This window comes from Canis lupus, chromosome 11, assembly GCF_003254725.2.
Source record: "Canis lupus dingo isolate Sandy chromosome 11, ASM325472v2, whole genome shotgun sequence".
NCBI classification, from domain to species: domain Eukaryota; kingdom Metazoa; phylum Chordata; class Mammalia; order Carnivora; family Canidae; genus Canis; species Canis lupus.
In genome coordinates, this window is record NC_064253.1 from 3,498,026 (window position 1) to 3,514,146 (window position 16,121).

The 16,121-nt window shown below is 49.9% G+C and overlaps 1 protein-coding gene and 1 long non-coding RNA gene across 4 annotated transcripts; one reads left to right on the forward strand and one right to left on the reverse strand.

The window, feature by feature from the left end:
• Window positions 1–4,625: 4,625 nt before the first annotated feature.
• LOC112659612 (translation initiation factor IF-2-like) lies at window positions 4,626–10,617 on the reverse strand. 3 transcript variants are annotated; one of them, XR_007413874.1, is made up of 3 exons: window positions 10,207–10,414; window positions 6,417–6,609; window positions 4,626–5,188 (listed from the first exon to the last, which is right to left on the reverse strand). XR_007413874.1 is itself a non-coding variant. In XM_049115960.1 (3 exons), exons 1-3 carry the CDS (start codon window positions 10,615–10,617, stop codon window positions 5,073–5,075), a joined length of 582 nt encoding a protein of 193 aa, XP_048971917.1. In that variant the 3' UTR covers window positions 4,626–5,072. The 3 variants fall into 3 exon arrangements, 1 of the variants encoding a protein (XP_048971917.1); XR_003136413.3 differs by having other exon boundaries at window positions 6,417–6,612; XM_049115960.1 differs by having other exon boundaries at window positions 6,417–6,471; window positions 10,207–10,617.
• A 261-nt stretch (window positions 10,618–10,878) lies between these two features.
• LOC112659615 (uncharacterized) lies at window positions 10,879–15,310 on the forward strand. Its single transcript, XR_003136416.3, has 3 exons — window positions 10,879–11,020; window positions 11,461–11,655; window positions 14,308–15,310. It is a non-coding gene; the product is annotated as an uncharacterized LOC112659615 (long non-coding RNA).
• The last annotated feature ends 811 nt before the right edge of the window (window positions 15,311–16,121 follow it).

The following is a 16,121-nucleotide window of genomic DNA, read 5'->3' on the forward strand; positions in this document are numbered from 1 at the left end:
GAAAGGCCTGCGTTAATCCCTTGATTCCTTATAATCATATGGGTGCCGGGGCCCCAAATGGACCAGGATTACCAGAGAGCAACAGAACCTAAGTAGCTGGCATTTCCCGCTGAGTTCCTGCAGCCAGGCCTAGTGTGGGGGTCTGGGGGTTCTGTTTCTCACCTGGTCTTCTAACAACCCAATGGAAGGTGATACCATCACAAATTTATCAGTGAGAAAACTGAAGCCCGGAGTGTGGACCCAAGGCTCGCTCCCTAATAATCCAGCTAGCCAGTAGTTGCCAGGGAGAATGAAAAATGTAACAGTTCCACATTCAGAAAAAATAATCAACTCCAGAAAATCTGAAGATTTGGTCACAGAGTGCTACCTTCCTCCAGGGTATCCATCAACTAAACCAGGGGCACCGACCCACAGGTGAGTAAAGACCCTCCAGTTCACCACAAGGCCCTCCTGACAGTCACTCTCAGACCAGATTCCACAACTGGAACTGAGAGCTCCAAAAAACTGTGGTTGTCTCACTGAAATCTGATAGAAAGGCTTGCAGAATTTAACAGACTCCCCACCCCATCTCCACCCTAGCCCATGCCCACCCACAGAAATAAGGTCCAGGGAGGACTGGGTGCAACAGGGGATGATGGACACAGATGCCGAAGCGATGAAGATAATACAGGTAATTAAGTTCAAAGTCAAATAGTCTAAATGCAGCCACAGAACATAACTACTGATGAGGGCATACATTCACTTAAGCTCCTGCTCTTGACCTCACGGATTCCTTTCGCACAACTAGGGAAACACTTTCCATGACCTGAGGATAACATTTGGACAGTCCATCACAGTTTGCAAAATGCTTTCCTCAAAATTGCTTCATTTGGAGCCTCAAAATAATTTTTGTATGACGGTATCCATAATTGATGCACAAAAACACTGAAATCATACCTAAAATTGTGGGGGGATCCCTGGGTGGCTCAGCAGTTTAGCACCTGCCTTCGGCCCAGGGCAAGATCCTGGAGACCTGGGATTGGGTCCCATGTCAGGCTCCCTGCATGAAGCCTACTTCTCTCCCTCTGCCTGTGTCTCTGCCTCTCTCTCTCTCTGTCTCTCATGAATAAATAAATAAATAAATAATTTTTTTTTAAATGAAAAATAATTTTTAAAAAATGAACTTGTAGCCACAAAGCCAGACCTCCAACTCCACACCAACTCTGCATTGTTTCCATGGCTCCTGGCTATGGTAGTATAAGGGGTCTCTGATCTCCCTAATTCCTTAGTCTAAATTAGATCTATATCAGATTATTCTGAGGCTCAAATGAAGCAATAGTTTAGAAAATAATTTGTGAGGCACCTGGGTGGCTCAGTCAGTTAAGCATCAGACTCGATTTCAGCTCAGGTTGCGATCTCAGGATCGTGAGATCGAGCCCCATGTTGGGCTCCATGCTCAGCAGGAAGTCTGCTTGAGATTCTCTTTCCCTCTCCCTCTGCTCCTCTCAAATAAATCTTTTTTTTTTAAAAAAAAGATTGTATTTATTTATTTGAGAGAGAGAGAGCACGAGCAGAGAAGAGAGGCAGAGGGAGAGGGAGAAGCAGGCTCCCCACTGAGCAGGGAGCCAGACAGAGGGCTCCAACCCAGGACCCTGAGATCCTGGCCTGAGCCAAAGGCAGACACTTAACCTACTGAGCCACCCAGGTGCGCCAATAAATAAATATTAAAAAAAAAAAAGCATTTATAAATTCTAAAGAACTGCAGACAAGAGGGAGTCAGTCTCAGCTCAGAATGCTTTTATATTGCCTCCAATGGGGTTTTTGACACGGGCAGGACACCAGGCTCTTCGGAAACAGCAGGAAGTACCTTTGATGCAAGGATCCCACTCCAGTTATTGGGTCCCAGATACAGACACTGAACAGAGGACATCTTTTATGACAATGAGGTTCTCAAATCAGGAAGGAGCCCAGTTACCTCCTGAAACCCCCTTAAGAGGCCCATATAGTACAGTCTCCTGGTTTCAGGGATTCAGGCTGTCAATAAGAATACATAGAATAACCAACCTAGAAGAAAAAGAACAGATACAAAATGCATTTTGGAAGTTTTTAAAATTTCAGTTGACCCTTGAACAATGCAGGGATTAAGGGTACCAACCTTTTGCATGGCCAAAAATCTGCTTATAACTTTTTTTTTTTTTTTTATGATAGTCACACACAGAGAGAGAGAGAGAGAGAGAGAGAGGCAGAGACACAAGCAGAGGGAGAAGCAGGCTCCATGCACTGGGAGCCCGACGTGGGATTTGATCCCGGGTCTCCAGGATCACGCCCTGGGCCAAAGGCAGGCTCCAAACTGCTGTGCCACCCAGGGATCCCTGCTTATAACTTTTGACTCCCCCAGAACTGAACTACTAATAGCCTACTGTAGACCAGAAGCCTTACCAATAATATAGTCATAACACGTATTTTGTAGGTTGTATGTAGTGTATACTACATTCTTACAATAAAGTGAGCCACTGGGATCCCTGGGTGGCGCAGCGGTTTGGCGCCTGCCTTTGGCCCAGGGCGCGATCCTGGAGACCCGGTATCGAATCCCACGTCGGGCTCCCGGTGCATGGAGCCTGCTTCTCCCTCTGCCTACGTCTCTGCCTCTCTCTCTCTCTCTCTCTCTCTCTCTCTCTCTCTCTCTGTGTGTGTGACTATCATAAATAAATAAAAATTAAAAAAAAATAAAAATAAAGTGAGCCACTAAAAAGACAAACCTTATTAGGAAAGTCATGAGGAAGAGAATATATTCACAGTACTACACTGTGTTTATCGAAAAAAAAAAGAATCTAGGGCAGCCCCGGTGGCGCAGCGGTTTAGCGCCGCCTGCAGCCCAGAGCGTGATCCTGGAGACCCTGGATCAAGTCCCACGTCAGGCTCTCTGCATGAAGCCTGCTTCTCCCTCTGCCTGTGTCTCTGCCTCTCTCTGTGTCTCTATGAATAAAAAAAAAAAAAAAAAAGTCTAAAAAAGGGGCACCCCAGGAGCTCAGTCCGTTGAGCATGTGACTTCAGCTCAGGTTATGTTCTAGAGGTGGGGGTTCCTGGGATTGAGCTCCGTGCTCAGCAAGGAGTCCGCTTCTCCTTCTCCCTCTGCTCCTCCCCTGGCTTGTGCTCTCTCTCTAATAAATAAAACCTTTTTAAAAAAAAAAAAACAGTGTAAGTGGACATACACAGTTCAAACCCATGTTGTCCAAGGGTCAACTGAATATGAATAATTTCCCTCACATTCTCCTTATTTGTTTGTTTTCCTTGGCTGAGCCTGCGAGATGGAAGTTGCAGGAGTTAGCTCCAAGAGTGTTATGACTACTGTGGCCAGGCCACACTCCACAACTCCATGGGCTCCAGCCCCCCTGCTGCAGGGCTAAGTCTGGCTCCACCAAAAGAAACTAGCTTTCTCTCTTTTTTTTTTCTTCCTTTCTTTTTAAAATTTTATTTATTTATTTATTTATTTATTTATTTATTTATTTATTTATTTATTTGAGAGAGCACAAGCACAGGGATCGGGAAAGGGAGAAGCAGATTCTCTGCTGAGCAGGGAGCCCAACAGCACAGGGCTCTGTCCCAGGACAGACCCTGGGATCATGACCTGAGCCGAAGGCAGACACTTAACCAACGGAGCCACCATGGCAGCATCTCATGGCCACTCTCCACTCTAGCTGTGCTCAGCTTTTGTCCTGAAACCCACTCACATTCTTTTGCCTCTGGAGGTGACTTGCACCTGCTGTTTCCTCTTCCTGGAATACTCTTCCCCAAATCTCACCTGCCTACTCTACACATCTGTTGCGGATTGAATTGCAGCCCCCCTAAAAGATATGTTCGAGGGTGCATGTGACTTGATCTGGAAACGGAATCTCTGCAGATAAAATCGAGACAAGATGAGGTCATGCTGGAATAGGGTAGGCCCTTGATCCAACGTGACTAGAGGCTTCTGAGAGAGGACACACGGAGTCAGAGAGATATAAAAGGAAAACACCATGTGATGAAGGAGGCTGAGGTGGGAGTCTCCAGGTCAGGTGTGTAAGTCAGCTCCGGCTACTCTAACAAAATGCCACAGGCTGAGTGGCTTAAACAACAAACTGATTTCTCAGTGCTGGAGGCAGGGAGGAGCATGCCCAGGGTGCTGGCGGATCTGGTTCTAGGTGAGGACCCACTTCCTAATTTGCGGATGGCTGTTTTCTCATATCTTCACATGACCGAGAGTGAAGGGAGAAGGAAACCCTCCTGTGTCACCTCTTATGAACACCAAAGAGTGCTGGATCCACCAGGAGCTCGGAGAGAGGCACAGATCCTCTCCCAGGGCCATCAGGTGGAGCATGGGCCTCCCAACACCTTGACTTTTGGACTTCTGGCCTCCAGAACCATGAGACAAAACATTTTTGTTGTATGCTGCGCCACTTGTGGTGCTTTGTTACAGCAGTCCTCGCTGACTGATACAGCATCCACGACACTTCCACTTCCTCCAGGAAGTGCTCTGTCCTGCTCCAAGGAAGGGCACCTCTCAGACACGGATGCTGAGCTCAATGATACCCTGCACTAGGTCTGTCTCCTTCACCCCAACACCTCCAGTGAGCACCCTAATATCTGCAAAATGAATAAACAATGTCTTTTTTTTAAAAAAAGGTTTTATTTATTTATCTGAAAGACACAGAGAGAGCTGAGCAGGGAGCCCAATGCAAGCCTCTATTCCAGGACCCCTAGATTATGACCTGAGCCGATGGCAGATTTTTCACCAACTGAGCCTGCTTGATTGCATGTTTTGAACACCTTACACAATTCTTTGCCAACATTTACAAAGCATGATCTTTCTACAAAATGTCACATTTCCGGCTGCTTCTAGAAAATAGATGAAAAAAAAAAAAAAAGAAAGAAAGAAAACAGATGAAGTTGCACTGGGCCACAGTCCCACAGGTCCACAATCAGCAGGAGCGGAGACTCAATGCCCCCCAGCAGATGCCATCCAGCTGACACCATCCCCCCACCAGTTCCTGATATCTTGCTCCTGGGCCCCTAAAACCATTTTCATCAATTGAAAGCATCCAAGATGTCAATCCCTAACTCAGCTTCCATGAAGCCCAGGCTTCTTCATCTTTAAAACAGGGATGGCAACATGTGCCCAGCAGAGCTCCTGCAGGGATCGGTACATCTGCAGAGGGTTCAGCATAGTGCCCTGCAGGAAGTAGGTGTGAAGGAGAGCAGCTCAGATTACTAACAACAATAGCAACAGATCTAGGAGAAAACTCCTTCCCCTGCTGGGTTCCCCTACTACCATCTACCTCAAGTCAAATCCTCAGAACCAACATGGAAAATCTGGAGAAGCTCTGCCAGCTAGTGGCACCGTGCTCCCCATGGACACATTCTTACAACAGCCACCCCGCACCCAGCTTGAGTCTCAGAGACAGCCTCTGCCCACCAGAGGCCCAGCAGAATTGCCTGGGTCACCCTTCTGGAATCAGGCCTTAATGGAACATGTGGCCCATGTACAGACCTAACCCTTCCCATTGTCATCAGGAGCTTCCCGGACTACTCAGAGGGGCCCAGCCTGGCCTCACGATGCCCGGCAAACCTTGGAAACCAGGTTCCCAGAACCCCCACCCGGGACTGGACTCTCACTTTTAAGGATTTTATTTATTTATTCATGAGAGACACACAGAGACAGAGAGGCAGAGACACAGGCAGAGGGAGAAGCAGGCTCCATGCAGGGAGCCCGATGTGGGACTTGATCCCAAGGTCTCCAGGATCATGCCCTGGGCCGGAAGGCAGATGCTCAACCACTGAGCCCCCCCAGGCGCCCCTATTCACTCATTTATTAACACCTGGGCTTCTGCCACCGCCATCAGCAGGCCTGCGCGACCCTAGGGACAGACCCTCAGGCATAAGTATCCCTGAGCATTGAAGCACCTCAATCTCAGCATGTCCCAAACTGAACGCACCACATTCCCCGGAGCCCTGACCCTCTGCTGTGTCGCTGGCGACAGAGAATGTGTGTAGTCTGCTCCTTAGCTACCCATGCCAGTCCAGAACATGGGGCCAGCCTTGGTGGCCCTCTGTCCCTCACCTGCCCCACCCATCCAGGGCCATCCAGGCCCCATCGTGCCTCTCCGTCTCTGTCTCCCACTCCTGGGCTTGCACTTGAGGGGCATCACTCTACACGAACCACACCGGATCTCAAGCCTGGCAGATCGTGTCTTACAGATTAACAGCCCCTGCCAGGCATTCAGGCCAGAGAAGGGGCCCTCTCCTCCATGTGGCATGTAAGGACATGGGCCCCTTCATCCTGCAGCGCCACCATCCCCCAACTCTGGGCCTTATCAGGTGCACACAGCTGGCAGAGGGAGCAAACAGAAAGGACAGCGCCTGGCCGCAAGGGACACTGAGAAATGAGTGTGGATACTTACACAATGAAGGCAAGGCCAGACTGGGTGTCCACTCTTCACGCCAGGCTTGCAGCAACTGCGTGTTAGTGGCGACGAAGGGAGACACAAGAGGAAAGCTTTCCTTTGGTCTGTCTGCTTTTCGGAAACCGTCACCAGACACCTGTCCTGGGTAAACTGCTGGTCTCCACTGTCAAAGGCCACCCCTGCCCTGGCCCTGCTTTGGGAGGGATGAACAGTACATTGAGGAACAGGACACGTGGGAGGGATGCCCCTGAACCCTAACCTTACCCAAGTCGGGGAGGTGGGTAGGAAGCATGAGGCTTCCCAGAGGAGCACATGCCCAGCTGCACCAGGAACACTGAATGGGGTTCTCTGGGCAGAGATGGGGGAGGAGTGGGTCCCGGCAAAGGCACCTGAGAAGGTGCAGGAGGTTCAAAGACTGCAGGTAGCTCCACCTGAGAAAGGGAAGATGAGCCAGTGCCACGACAAAGGGATCCCCTTATCCACGTGAAACAGGAAGTCAGTGATGACGGTGATGGCACCAGTCCATGGAAGGAGGGGCATTGAAGACATCAAGGAGGATGGGGGACCCAGCTGGCTCAGTCAGCAGAATGTGAGACACTTGATCTTCATGAGTTCAAGCCCCATGTTGGGTATAGAAATTACTTAAACAAATCAATTTTTTTTAAAAGGGGGGAGGGCACCTGGGTGGCTTAGTGGTTGAGTGTATGTCTGCCTTTGGCTCAGGTCATGATGCCAGGGTCCTGGGATCGAGTCTTGCATCAGGCTCCCTACTCAATGAGGAGTCTGCTTCTCCTTCTTCCTCTGCTCCTCCCTTCTGGTTGTGCTCTTTCTCAAATAAATAAATAAAATCTCTAAAAAAAAAAAAAAAGATTTTATTTATTTAAAAAGATTTTATTTATTTATTTGACAGAGCACACAAACGAGGAGCAGCAGGCAGAGAGACAGGGAAAGCAGGCTCCCGGCCTAGCAGGGAGCCCAACTCGGGCTAGATCCCAGGACCCTGGGTTCATAACCTGAGCCGAAGGCAGATGCTCAACTGACTGAGCCACCCAGGGGCCCTAAACCAAATCTTTAAAAAAAAAAAATTTTTATTTTTAATTTTTTTATTATTATTTTTTTTTTTTAGTAATCTCTACAAGTAACATGGGGCTTGAATTCAGGACCCAGAGATCAAGAGTTCAGTGCTTCTTTTGCACCTCCACCCTTTTTTTTTTTTAAGATTTTATTTATTTATTCATGAGAGACACAGAGAGAGGCAGAGACACAGGCAGAGGGAGAAGCAGGCTCCATGCAGGGAGCCCAATGGTGGGTCTCCAGGATCACGCCCTGAGTGGAAGGCAGACCTCAACCGCTGATCCACCCAGCCCCCCACCCCCACCCGCCAAAAATTTTTTTTTTTTTATTAAGGAAGGTGAGTGGGCGGAACGTTGTATCTCTAGTAGTCACAACCCTGACTCCAGACAGAGAGGCAGGTGAGCAGTGAAGCTGGAAAATTGGGCCAGAAGCTACCCAGTGGTGGCTTTGAATGGCAGGCCTGGCAGGGAAGGCCTGGGCGATGCTGTCTGCCTCGGCCAAGGAGGAAACCACCCACCACTGCAGGCAGGCCCCTCGCCCCACACCTGCCTCTGACTGCGCTCGCCCATTCCTGGCAACCGCAGGCAAATGATCAAGAAGTGATCCATTTCAAAGATCAAGTCCAAGCCCCTCATGAACAGAGAAGAAAACTAAAGGGCATGGAAGGAAAGGGCCTCGGCCCGTTCAAGCTGCTACAACAAAAACACGGTAGATGAGGCAGCTTATAACCACAGAAATGTACTTCTCACAGTTCTAGAGGCTGGAAGCCCAAGATCAAGGCGCCTGCCCCTGCCCCCACCCCCACCACCCCACCCCCACCCCCACCCCCCCCCCCCGCGCTTCCTGGTGGGGGGGGTGCTGGCTGTCTTCTCCCTGCATCCTCACAGGGTGGGAGGCTCCACCCTGATGATCTAACTGCCCCCCTGAAAGGCCCCACTTCCAAATGCCATCACATTGGGGGTAAGGATTTCAACATACGAACAGGGGGAGGACACAAATGTGCAGTCTAGAGGTGGCCTGTGGCACTAGGCCTGGAACCCAGGCCTCTCTTGGGATGGTATCCTCTGGGCACTCCTGGAGCTGCTCTGAGCCCAGGCAGCCAGAGGCAATAAGACACAGGACAGATATGCACCCAGAACCCCCGCCTGTCTCCACCCAGAGACAGGAAGCCACAGCCTGGTACCCTCTTCTTGGCACCTCCCACCTCCCTTCTCTGTCCACAGCCGCAGCCGAGGACAAGGCAAAGCCAGCTAGCTCCTGGGCGTGGACAGTGGCGCCGGAGGCCACAGCCCTGGCAGCCACATCGGTTCCCTCCTCGAGGCCAGAGCAGGCAGGACCTCAGGGGCCTAAGGAGGCGGGGTGGGGGTACTAGGACTGAGGAGTCTCCAGCACTGGTGCTGGAAACGCTGGTCTTAACTTCTCTTTCCAAGGGCACTGGCGGGGCGGGGACCCTCAGTGGCTGAGTGGCTGCCTTCGGCTTGGGGGTGACCCCGGGGTCCAGGGATCGAGTCCCACATTGGGCTGCCCCCACAGGGAGCCTGCTTCTCCCTCTGCCTGTGTCTCTGCCTCTCTCTCTCTGTCTCTCATGAATAAATAAATAGAATCTTAAAAAAAAAAAAAAAAAAAAACAGGGGCAGCCCGGTGGCTCAGTGGTTTAGCACTGCCTTAGCCCAGGGCCTGATCCTGGAGATCCGGGATCAAGTCCCATGTCGGGCTCCCTGCATGGAGCCTGATTCTCCCACTGCCTGTGTCTCTGCCTCTCTCTCTCGCTCTCTCTCTCTGTCTCTCATGAATAAATAAATAAAACTTAAAAAAAGAAGATTAAAAAAAACAAAATAGTATTTCATGACATAAATTCTATGAATTTCTTTTTTTTAATTCTATGAATTTCAAAGTCAGTGTCTGTAAATAAAGATTTGTCAATAAGCATTTGGAAAAATGTTTCATCTCTTTTTTTTTAATATTCTTCCACCCCCCCTTTTTAAGTAATCTCTATGCCCAATGTGGGGCTCAAATTCACCATCCTGACATCAGGAGCCATGTGCTCTACAGACTGAGTCAGCCGACACCCCTTTCCATCTTCTTATATTATGAACTTAGCTACATAATGAAATGTCTCTTGGCCCAGGAGACAGAAAATACAGTATTTACCATCTCATCCTGTATGGGTAATATTTGTCAGTTCTGTTCTAGGCCATTTACCCATCCCTTAAACTTTGGATTTGGATTTGGCTTTGGAATCAGGGTGCTCAACTCAAATCCTGCCTCCCACCCAGCATCTCAACTCTGGAATTCAGAACAAGTAATTTCCCCTTGGGGGAATATTCAATATTCTTCATTTGAAAAGCAGGCCGGGGCACTTGGGTGGCTCAGTGGTTGAGGGTCTGCCTTTGGCTCAAGGCGTGATCCTGGGGTCCCGGGAGTCAGTCCTGCATCAAGCTGCCCGCAGGGAGCCTGCTTCTCCCTCGGCCTCTGTCTCTGCCTCTCTGTATCTCTCATGAATGAATAAATAACATCTTAAAAAAAAAGAAAAGAAAGAAAACCGGGCCAGCACTCCAACGACTGTAGCGTGAACATCCAGCGCCTGCCGTAGAGCTGGGGACTTCATCACCAGTCTCCCTAGCTCAAGTTTCCAGTCTTCACACCTCCGCCCGCAACACCTGCCCACCGAGACCCTCGCCGGACTCAGTACTTTGTGCAGGTGACGCCTCACCTGTCGCCTTCTCCTAGTGTCCTCATCGATCCCCAGGATCCTCATCCTCCAGTGGCTGGAGCCCCGCCTTATCTCGATGGCTTCTGGATCACGTTGTAAGTGCAACCCTTCACCTGCTTGGAAGAGCTTCCCACCTTCCTCACCTAAGCCGGGTCCCTCCCGGAGGGCACCCGCCGCGCCCGCCGCGCCGCCCGGCCGCGCCCCGCCCCGCCCCGCCCTGCGCCGCCGCCGGGCCCGCCCACTTCCGGCCCGCCCGCCGGGCGCTCTGGGCATGCGCAGGGGCTCGGGCCCCAGGCGAGGAGCGGGGGCGGCTCGGGGCTGCGGCGGCCGCACCAGCCCTCGGTTCCTGCCCGGGTCCCGCGGAGACTTCGCTGGCCTGCTGCGACGCGGGCTAGATCTCCGGGACCACATGCTCCCCCATTTCTCCCAGCCGCAGCTCTCATCCACCCGGACCCCAGCATCTTAGTCCTGCCACCCCCAGGCCCCCCTCGTTGAACTCGGCCGGTCCTTGTGCCTCTGCCTTTCCAGAACGGGCCCCTGTGCAGCCCCAGCACTCGCCCCGCCCGCCGCCGCTGGCCTAGGCTCTCCGGCCCGGCCCACCCACGTTCCCGGCCCGTCCTGCCGGTAAACCTTTTCCTCCTGGGGAAGTGCTTGCTCTTTCTAAGACTGGCCCTCCCTTTGACGGTTGGGTCAGAACTACTTCCGGCAACGAAGAATGAAGAATGACGCCTAGAATGGCTCTAGTTAACATTCCTCCGTTTTGCCACAAAGCTGGGAACTAGCCTCCCACGGGGGCTTCCAGGCCTGACCCAGGGTGAGCGCAGCGTCCTCATTGCAGTTTCCAAATTTCCCTTACATAGTCTAGCCACCTCCCAGTTCTTTTTTTCCTCCCCCCACATTCTAATCGGGTTATGATCGACATACCATAAAATCCACCTGGTGAAAATGTACAAGTCCATGGTTCTAGCATATTCAGAGAGTTGAGCAACTGGTCACCACAATTGAAGTTCAGAACGTTCACTTCCCCTAAAAAACGAAACCTCTTACCCCTGAGCAGTCGTTCCCATCCCCACCCGCCCCAACCCCAGCCCCTGCAGCCACTAATCTACTTTCTGTCTCTCTAGGTTTACATGTTCTGGACATTTTTAATAAATGAAATCATATATGTAGCCTTTGGTGTCTGGTTACTTTTGCTTCCAGGTTCATCCATGTTTTGTTTTGTTTTGTTTTGTTTTGTTTTGTTTTTTACCACAGATACCGCCTATATGTGAGAGACTCAACAATCTCTCTCTCTCCAGTCCTGCTCTTTATCACAAGCTCCAGGTTCGCAGGTCCCAGGGCAGCCTCCACACCTCTGCATGGAGGTCAACTCAGACATCAGACTTGACTTGCCCAATACAAGAAAACCACAGACTGAACTCAGTTATGAATACTGATGCAAGAATGCTAGTAAGTAGGGGTGTCTAGTGGCTCAGTAGGTTGAGCAACCAACTGTTGATCTCAGCTCAGGTCTTAATCTCAGGGTCTTGAGTTTGAACTCATGTTGGGCATGGAGCCTATTTAAAAAAAAAAAAAAGAGGGCAGCCTGGGTGGCTCAGCGGTTTAGCACCGCCTTTAGCCCAGGGCATGATCCTGGAGACCCGGGGTTCAAGTCCCACGCACGTCAGGCTCCCTGCATGGAGCCTGCTTCTCCCTCTGTCTGTGTCTCTGCCTCTCTCTCTCTGTCACTCATGAATAAATAAAATAATTAAAAGAAGAAGAAGAAGAAAGCTAAGGATGGTTTAATATTAGGAACTCTGTTAATATAATGATAATATTAATAGGAAAAATGAGGGGGGAAAGTAGTCTTTTTTTTTTAAGATTTTATTTTCATTCAGAGAGACAGAGAGGCAGAGATATAGGCAGAGGGAGAAGCAGGCTTCCTGCAGGGAGCCTGATGGTGGACTCTATCCCAGAACCTGGGATCACACCCTGAGCCCAAGGCAGATGCTCCTACCAGAGCCACCCAGGCGTCCCAAATTTCAACATACATTTTCAATAAACATTCTTGACAAAATAGAGTAAGGTAAACATTTCTTTTTTAAAAAAGAAGATTTTACTTATCCATCCACAAGAGACACAGAGAGAGAGGCAGAGACAGAGGCAGAGGGAGAAGCAGGCTTCTTGCAGGGAACCCGATGTAGGACTCCATCCCAGGACCCGGAGATCACGCCCTGAGCCAAGGCAGAGGCTCAACCGCTGAGCCACCCAACCGTCCCAAGATAAACATTTCTAAAAACAATCCAAATGTCATCTTCCTGAAGCATTTTTCATTAAAGTATGAAACAATACCTTATTCCATTTATTCTTTTTTTTTTTTTTAATTTATTTATGATAGAGAGAGAGAGAGAGATTGGCAGAGACACAGGCAGAGGGAGAAGCAGGCTCCATGCACCGGGAGCCCGATGTGGGATTCGATCCCGGGTCTCCAGGATCGCGCCCTGGGCCAAAGGCAGGCGCTAAACCGCTGCGCCACCCAGGGATCCCCCATTTATTCTTTAACCTTTTCTGGAGGAACAGCTAATGCAATTGACAAGAGAAAGAAGGTAGAGGTGTAAAAGGTAGGAAATGAGTAGGTAGGTAATTTGGAGATCATATGATTACATATGTGGAAAACCCAAAACACCATTCTAAATAAATAAGAGAATTCAGCAAGGTGGTTTTAGCATGTCAACAAGAATCAGAAGATACAAAGGAAGAAAGGATATAAAACACCTAGGAATACACTTAATGAATATACAAGAAACAGATGAAGAATGCAGGAAATGCTGAGCACATAAAACATGTAAGCAAACGCAAAGGGCTTCGTGTTTCTGAATAGGAAGAGTCGAGATCATGATGAAGTCAAACATCCTGTAAACATTTTTTTAAGGTTTTATTTATTTGAGAGAGTGAGGGAGAGAACACGAGCAGGCGAGAGGAGGGGCAGAGGGAGAAGCAGACTTCAGGCTGAGCAGGGTGCCAAACACAGGGTTTCATCCCAGGACCCTGGTATCATGACCTGAGCCAAAGGCAGACGCCTAACCAACTGAGCCACTCAGGCGGCCCATTTGATTAACTTGTTAATGCTATCCTAATAAAAGCAATTTCATAGGAATAATCTCTTGTTGAATAAAGCAGGATGCAATAATGCTGTTCATGGTCTGCTACCACTTCTGTAAAAAGGGGAAAAAACAGTATTTGGGGATAAGTAGGGAGGTAGGAAGGTAGGTAGATAGATGGAGACTATCTATGGAAGGCAACCTAGGAATTGCCTCTCACTAGCTACTTCTGGGTAGAAAAATAGGAAACTGAAACAAGAATGGAAGAGACACTTTTCACCATACAACTTTTTGGTATAATTTTGAACCATGTCAATGTATTACTTACTCAAATATTTTTTAAAAAGGCAGCATGACCTGCCTTCAGCTTGAGTCATGATCCTGGGGTCCTGGGATAGAGCACTGCATCTAGCTCCCTGCTCAGCAGGGACTCTGTTTCTCCCTGTCCCTTTGCCCCTCCCCCTGCTCATGCTCTCTCTCTCCCTCTCTCTCTCTCTCTCTCAAATAAATAAATACAATATTAAAAAAAAAGAAAAAGAAAAAATTCTTTGTGGGGGAGAGAGAGAATCTCAAGCAGACTCACCACTGTGTTTGGAGCCTGATGTGGGGCTCAATCTCACAACCCTGAGATCAGGACCTGAACTGAAACCAAGAAGCGAATGCTTAACCAAATGAACCACCCAGGCATCCCAGAAAAAAAAAAGAATTCTACTGCTATTTTTTTTTTCCTACTACTATTTTTAAAAAGTCTCCTAAGGGCTCTGTGTCACCAGCAAGTGATTTAGGTAGCCAGGACCTTCCACAGTGAGGCTCCAGATAATGCTAATGACAGCAGCAGATGGTGGGGACAACGAAAGCCACCAACACAGCAGCATCACGGTCATGCAGGTCTGCAAACTACAGTGAACTATAGTTTCGGGCCAATTCCAGCCCACTGCCCGTTTTTATAAATAATGGATAACTGAAACAGAGAGTGTACCGCCCACAAAGCCTAAAATATTTACTATCTGGCCCTTAACAGAAAACATGTGCTGACCCCAGATGTAAATCAAATGAATTCCGAGACACCCAAGGTCTCCCAATCAAAGAAGGCCACCCTCAACCATCCCCGCCGGCCTCCGATGCCCGGTCTGCTCCACTCCAGCCCAGCTGGTCTCCTCCCTGTCCCTCATGAAGGAAGAGAACAGATTCCTCCTTCTTGGATGCTGAAAAGGAAGACGAGCCGGACAGAAGCCTGGCAGTTTGGGGTTCCTGCTCTTTCTCAGCAAGGTCTGTGGAGAAGGAGCACAGAACTAGGAAGGGAACCATCAGCTGCTCCCCAAATTCTGCCTCTCTCCATCCCCAGCTGGAAGCCAATGGCCAAAGGAGGGAGGGGAGCCCGTCCCTGGTTTGCTCCAGAGGGGGGGTCCCTGCTGCCTCCCAGAGCCTCCCCATTCCCCCTGTTACAGGATGAGGGGTCAGAGACGGGTCCCCAAAGTGTTTGTAGGAGAAAGACTGTGACCACCCCGGCCAGTCCAAAGGCAAAGCAAGAAACCAGCTGTCAACCAAACAGGGTCATAACAGTTTACAAGCCAGAGACGGTCACAGCAGAGTCCTGGCAATTCCCAGTTTGCTGCCGCTGGGGTAGGTGCACACCCCAGGGGGGTGGAGGCCAGAGAGGGATAGGACCAGCCCCCTGGACAGACTCCAGTCTCGGGGGATGCAGCAGGGCTGCACCTGCACCCAGCAGGTATTACCTGCTTCCTCCATCCTGATACACCTTAGGGAATCAATGACGCTGGGACAGGCCTCGGTTCTCCCCACCACATCCCCTCTATCTGGGACCCAAGTCTCTAGGTCTCCCTGCACATGCAGCTGAGACCAGTGTGTGAGTTCCACAGGATTAGAAATACTTTCCAATGCTTTCTCCATTATCCCCATAACCTGACGAGGCAAGTCCTCCCAGACCTCTTTCTCTGCCAGCCTGTCCTGCCCTGCCCTCCACCTCTGTTTCCAATTCAGTGAATGTATCCAGAAACCTGGCATGTCCCTGTTCGCTTTTTTTTTTAAGGTTTTATTTATTTATTATTTATTTATTTATTTATTTATTTATTTATTTTGTTTATTCATGATAGAGAGAGAGAGAGGCAGAGCCAGACAGAAGGAGAAGCAGGCTCCATGCAAGAGGCCCGATGTGGGACTCGATCCCGGGACTCCAGGGTCACACCTGGGCAGAAGGCATGCACTAAACCGTTGAGCTACCCAGGGATCCTCTCCTGTTCACTTTTTTTTTTTTTTTAAAGATTTTATTTATTTATTAGAGAGAGGGAGAGATACAGAGAGAGAGAGGCAGAGGGAGAAGCAGGCTCCATGCAGGGAGCCTGACGTGGGACTCAATCCCGAGTCTCCAGGATCACGCCCTGGGCTGAAGGCGGCGCTAAACCGCTTGAGCCACCTGGGCTGCCCCATCCTGTTCACTTTCTATTGCTGTTGTGATATAGGACTGCCTCGTGCCTTAAAACCATGTCCATTCCTTCCCCTGCAGACCAGAGTAGCGCAGTATGGATGGTGCACCGCTGGGGTCTCTGCCCAGTGCTTTACAAGGAGGCAAAGTCAGAGTTCCCACCTGCTGTGATCTCACCTGATGCTGATCGGGCTGCTCTTCAAGCTTATTCCGGTTGTTGGAAGGATTCAGGGCCTTGTGGGAACCCCCTGGATTGGGGTCTCCCTTCCTGTCAGCCAGGTACCATTGGTTCCTTGCAGCTGCTCTTCAGTCCTTGCACAGGGCTCCTGTGTTCACAGCCAGCAACTAATCTCTCTGATTGCCCCACTGCCACCAGCCAGGGAAGTGCTATG

Coding starts and splice junctions, on each gene's coding strand:
- LOC112659612 (XM_049115960.1), bottom strand. CDS start 10,617: ATGTGGTCCCGGAGATCTAGCCCGCGTCGCAGCAGGCCAGCGAAGTCT. Junction 6,472..10,206: donor ACACTAGGAGAAGGCGACAG/GTGAGGCGTCAC, acceptor ACTAACACGCAG/TTGCTGCAAGCCTGGCGTGA. Junction 5,189..6,416: donor TCTGGCCTTGCCTTCATTGT/GTAAGTATCCAC, acceptor TACTTCCTGCAG/GGCACTATGCTGAACCCTCT.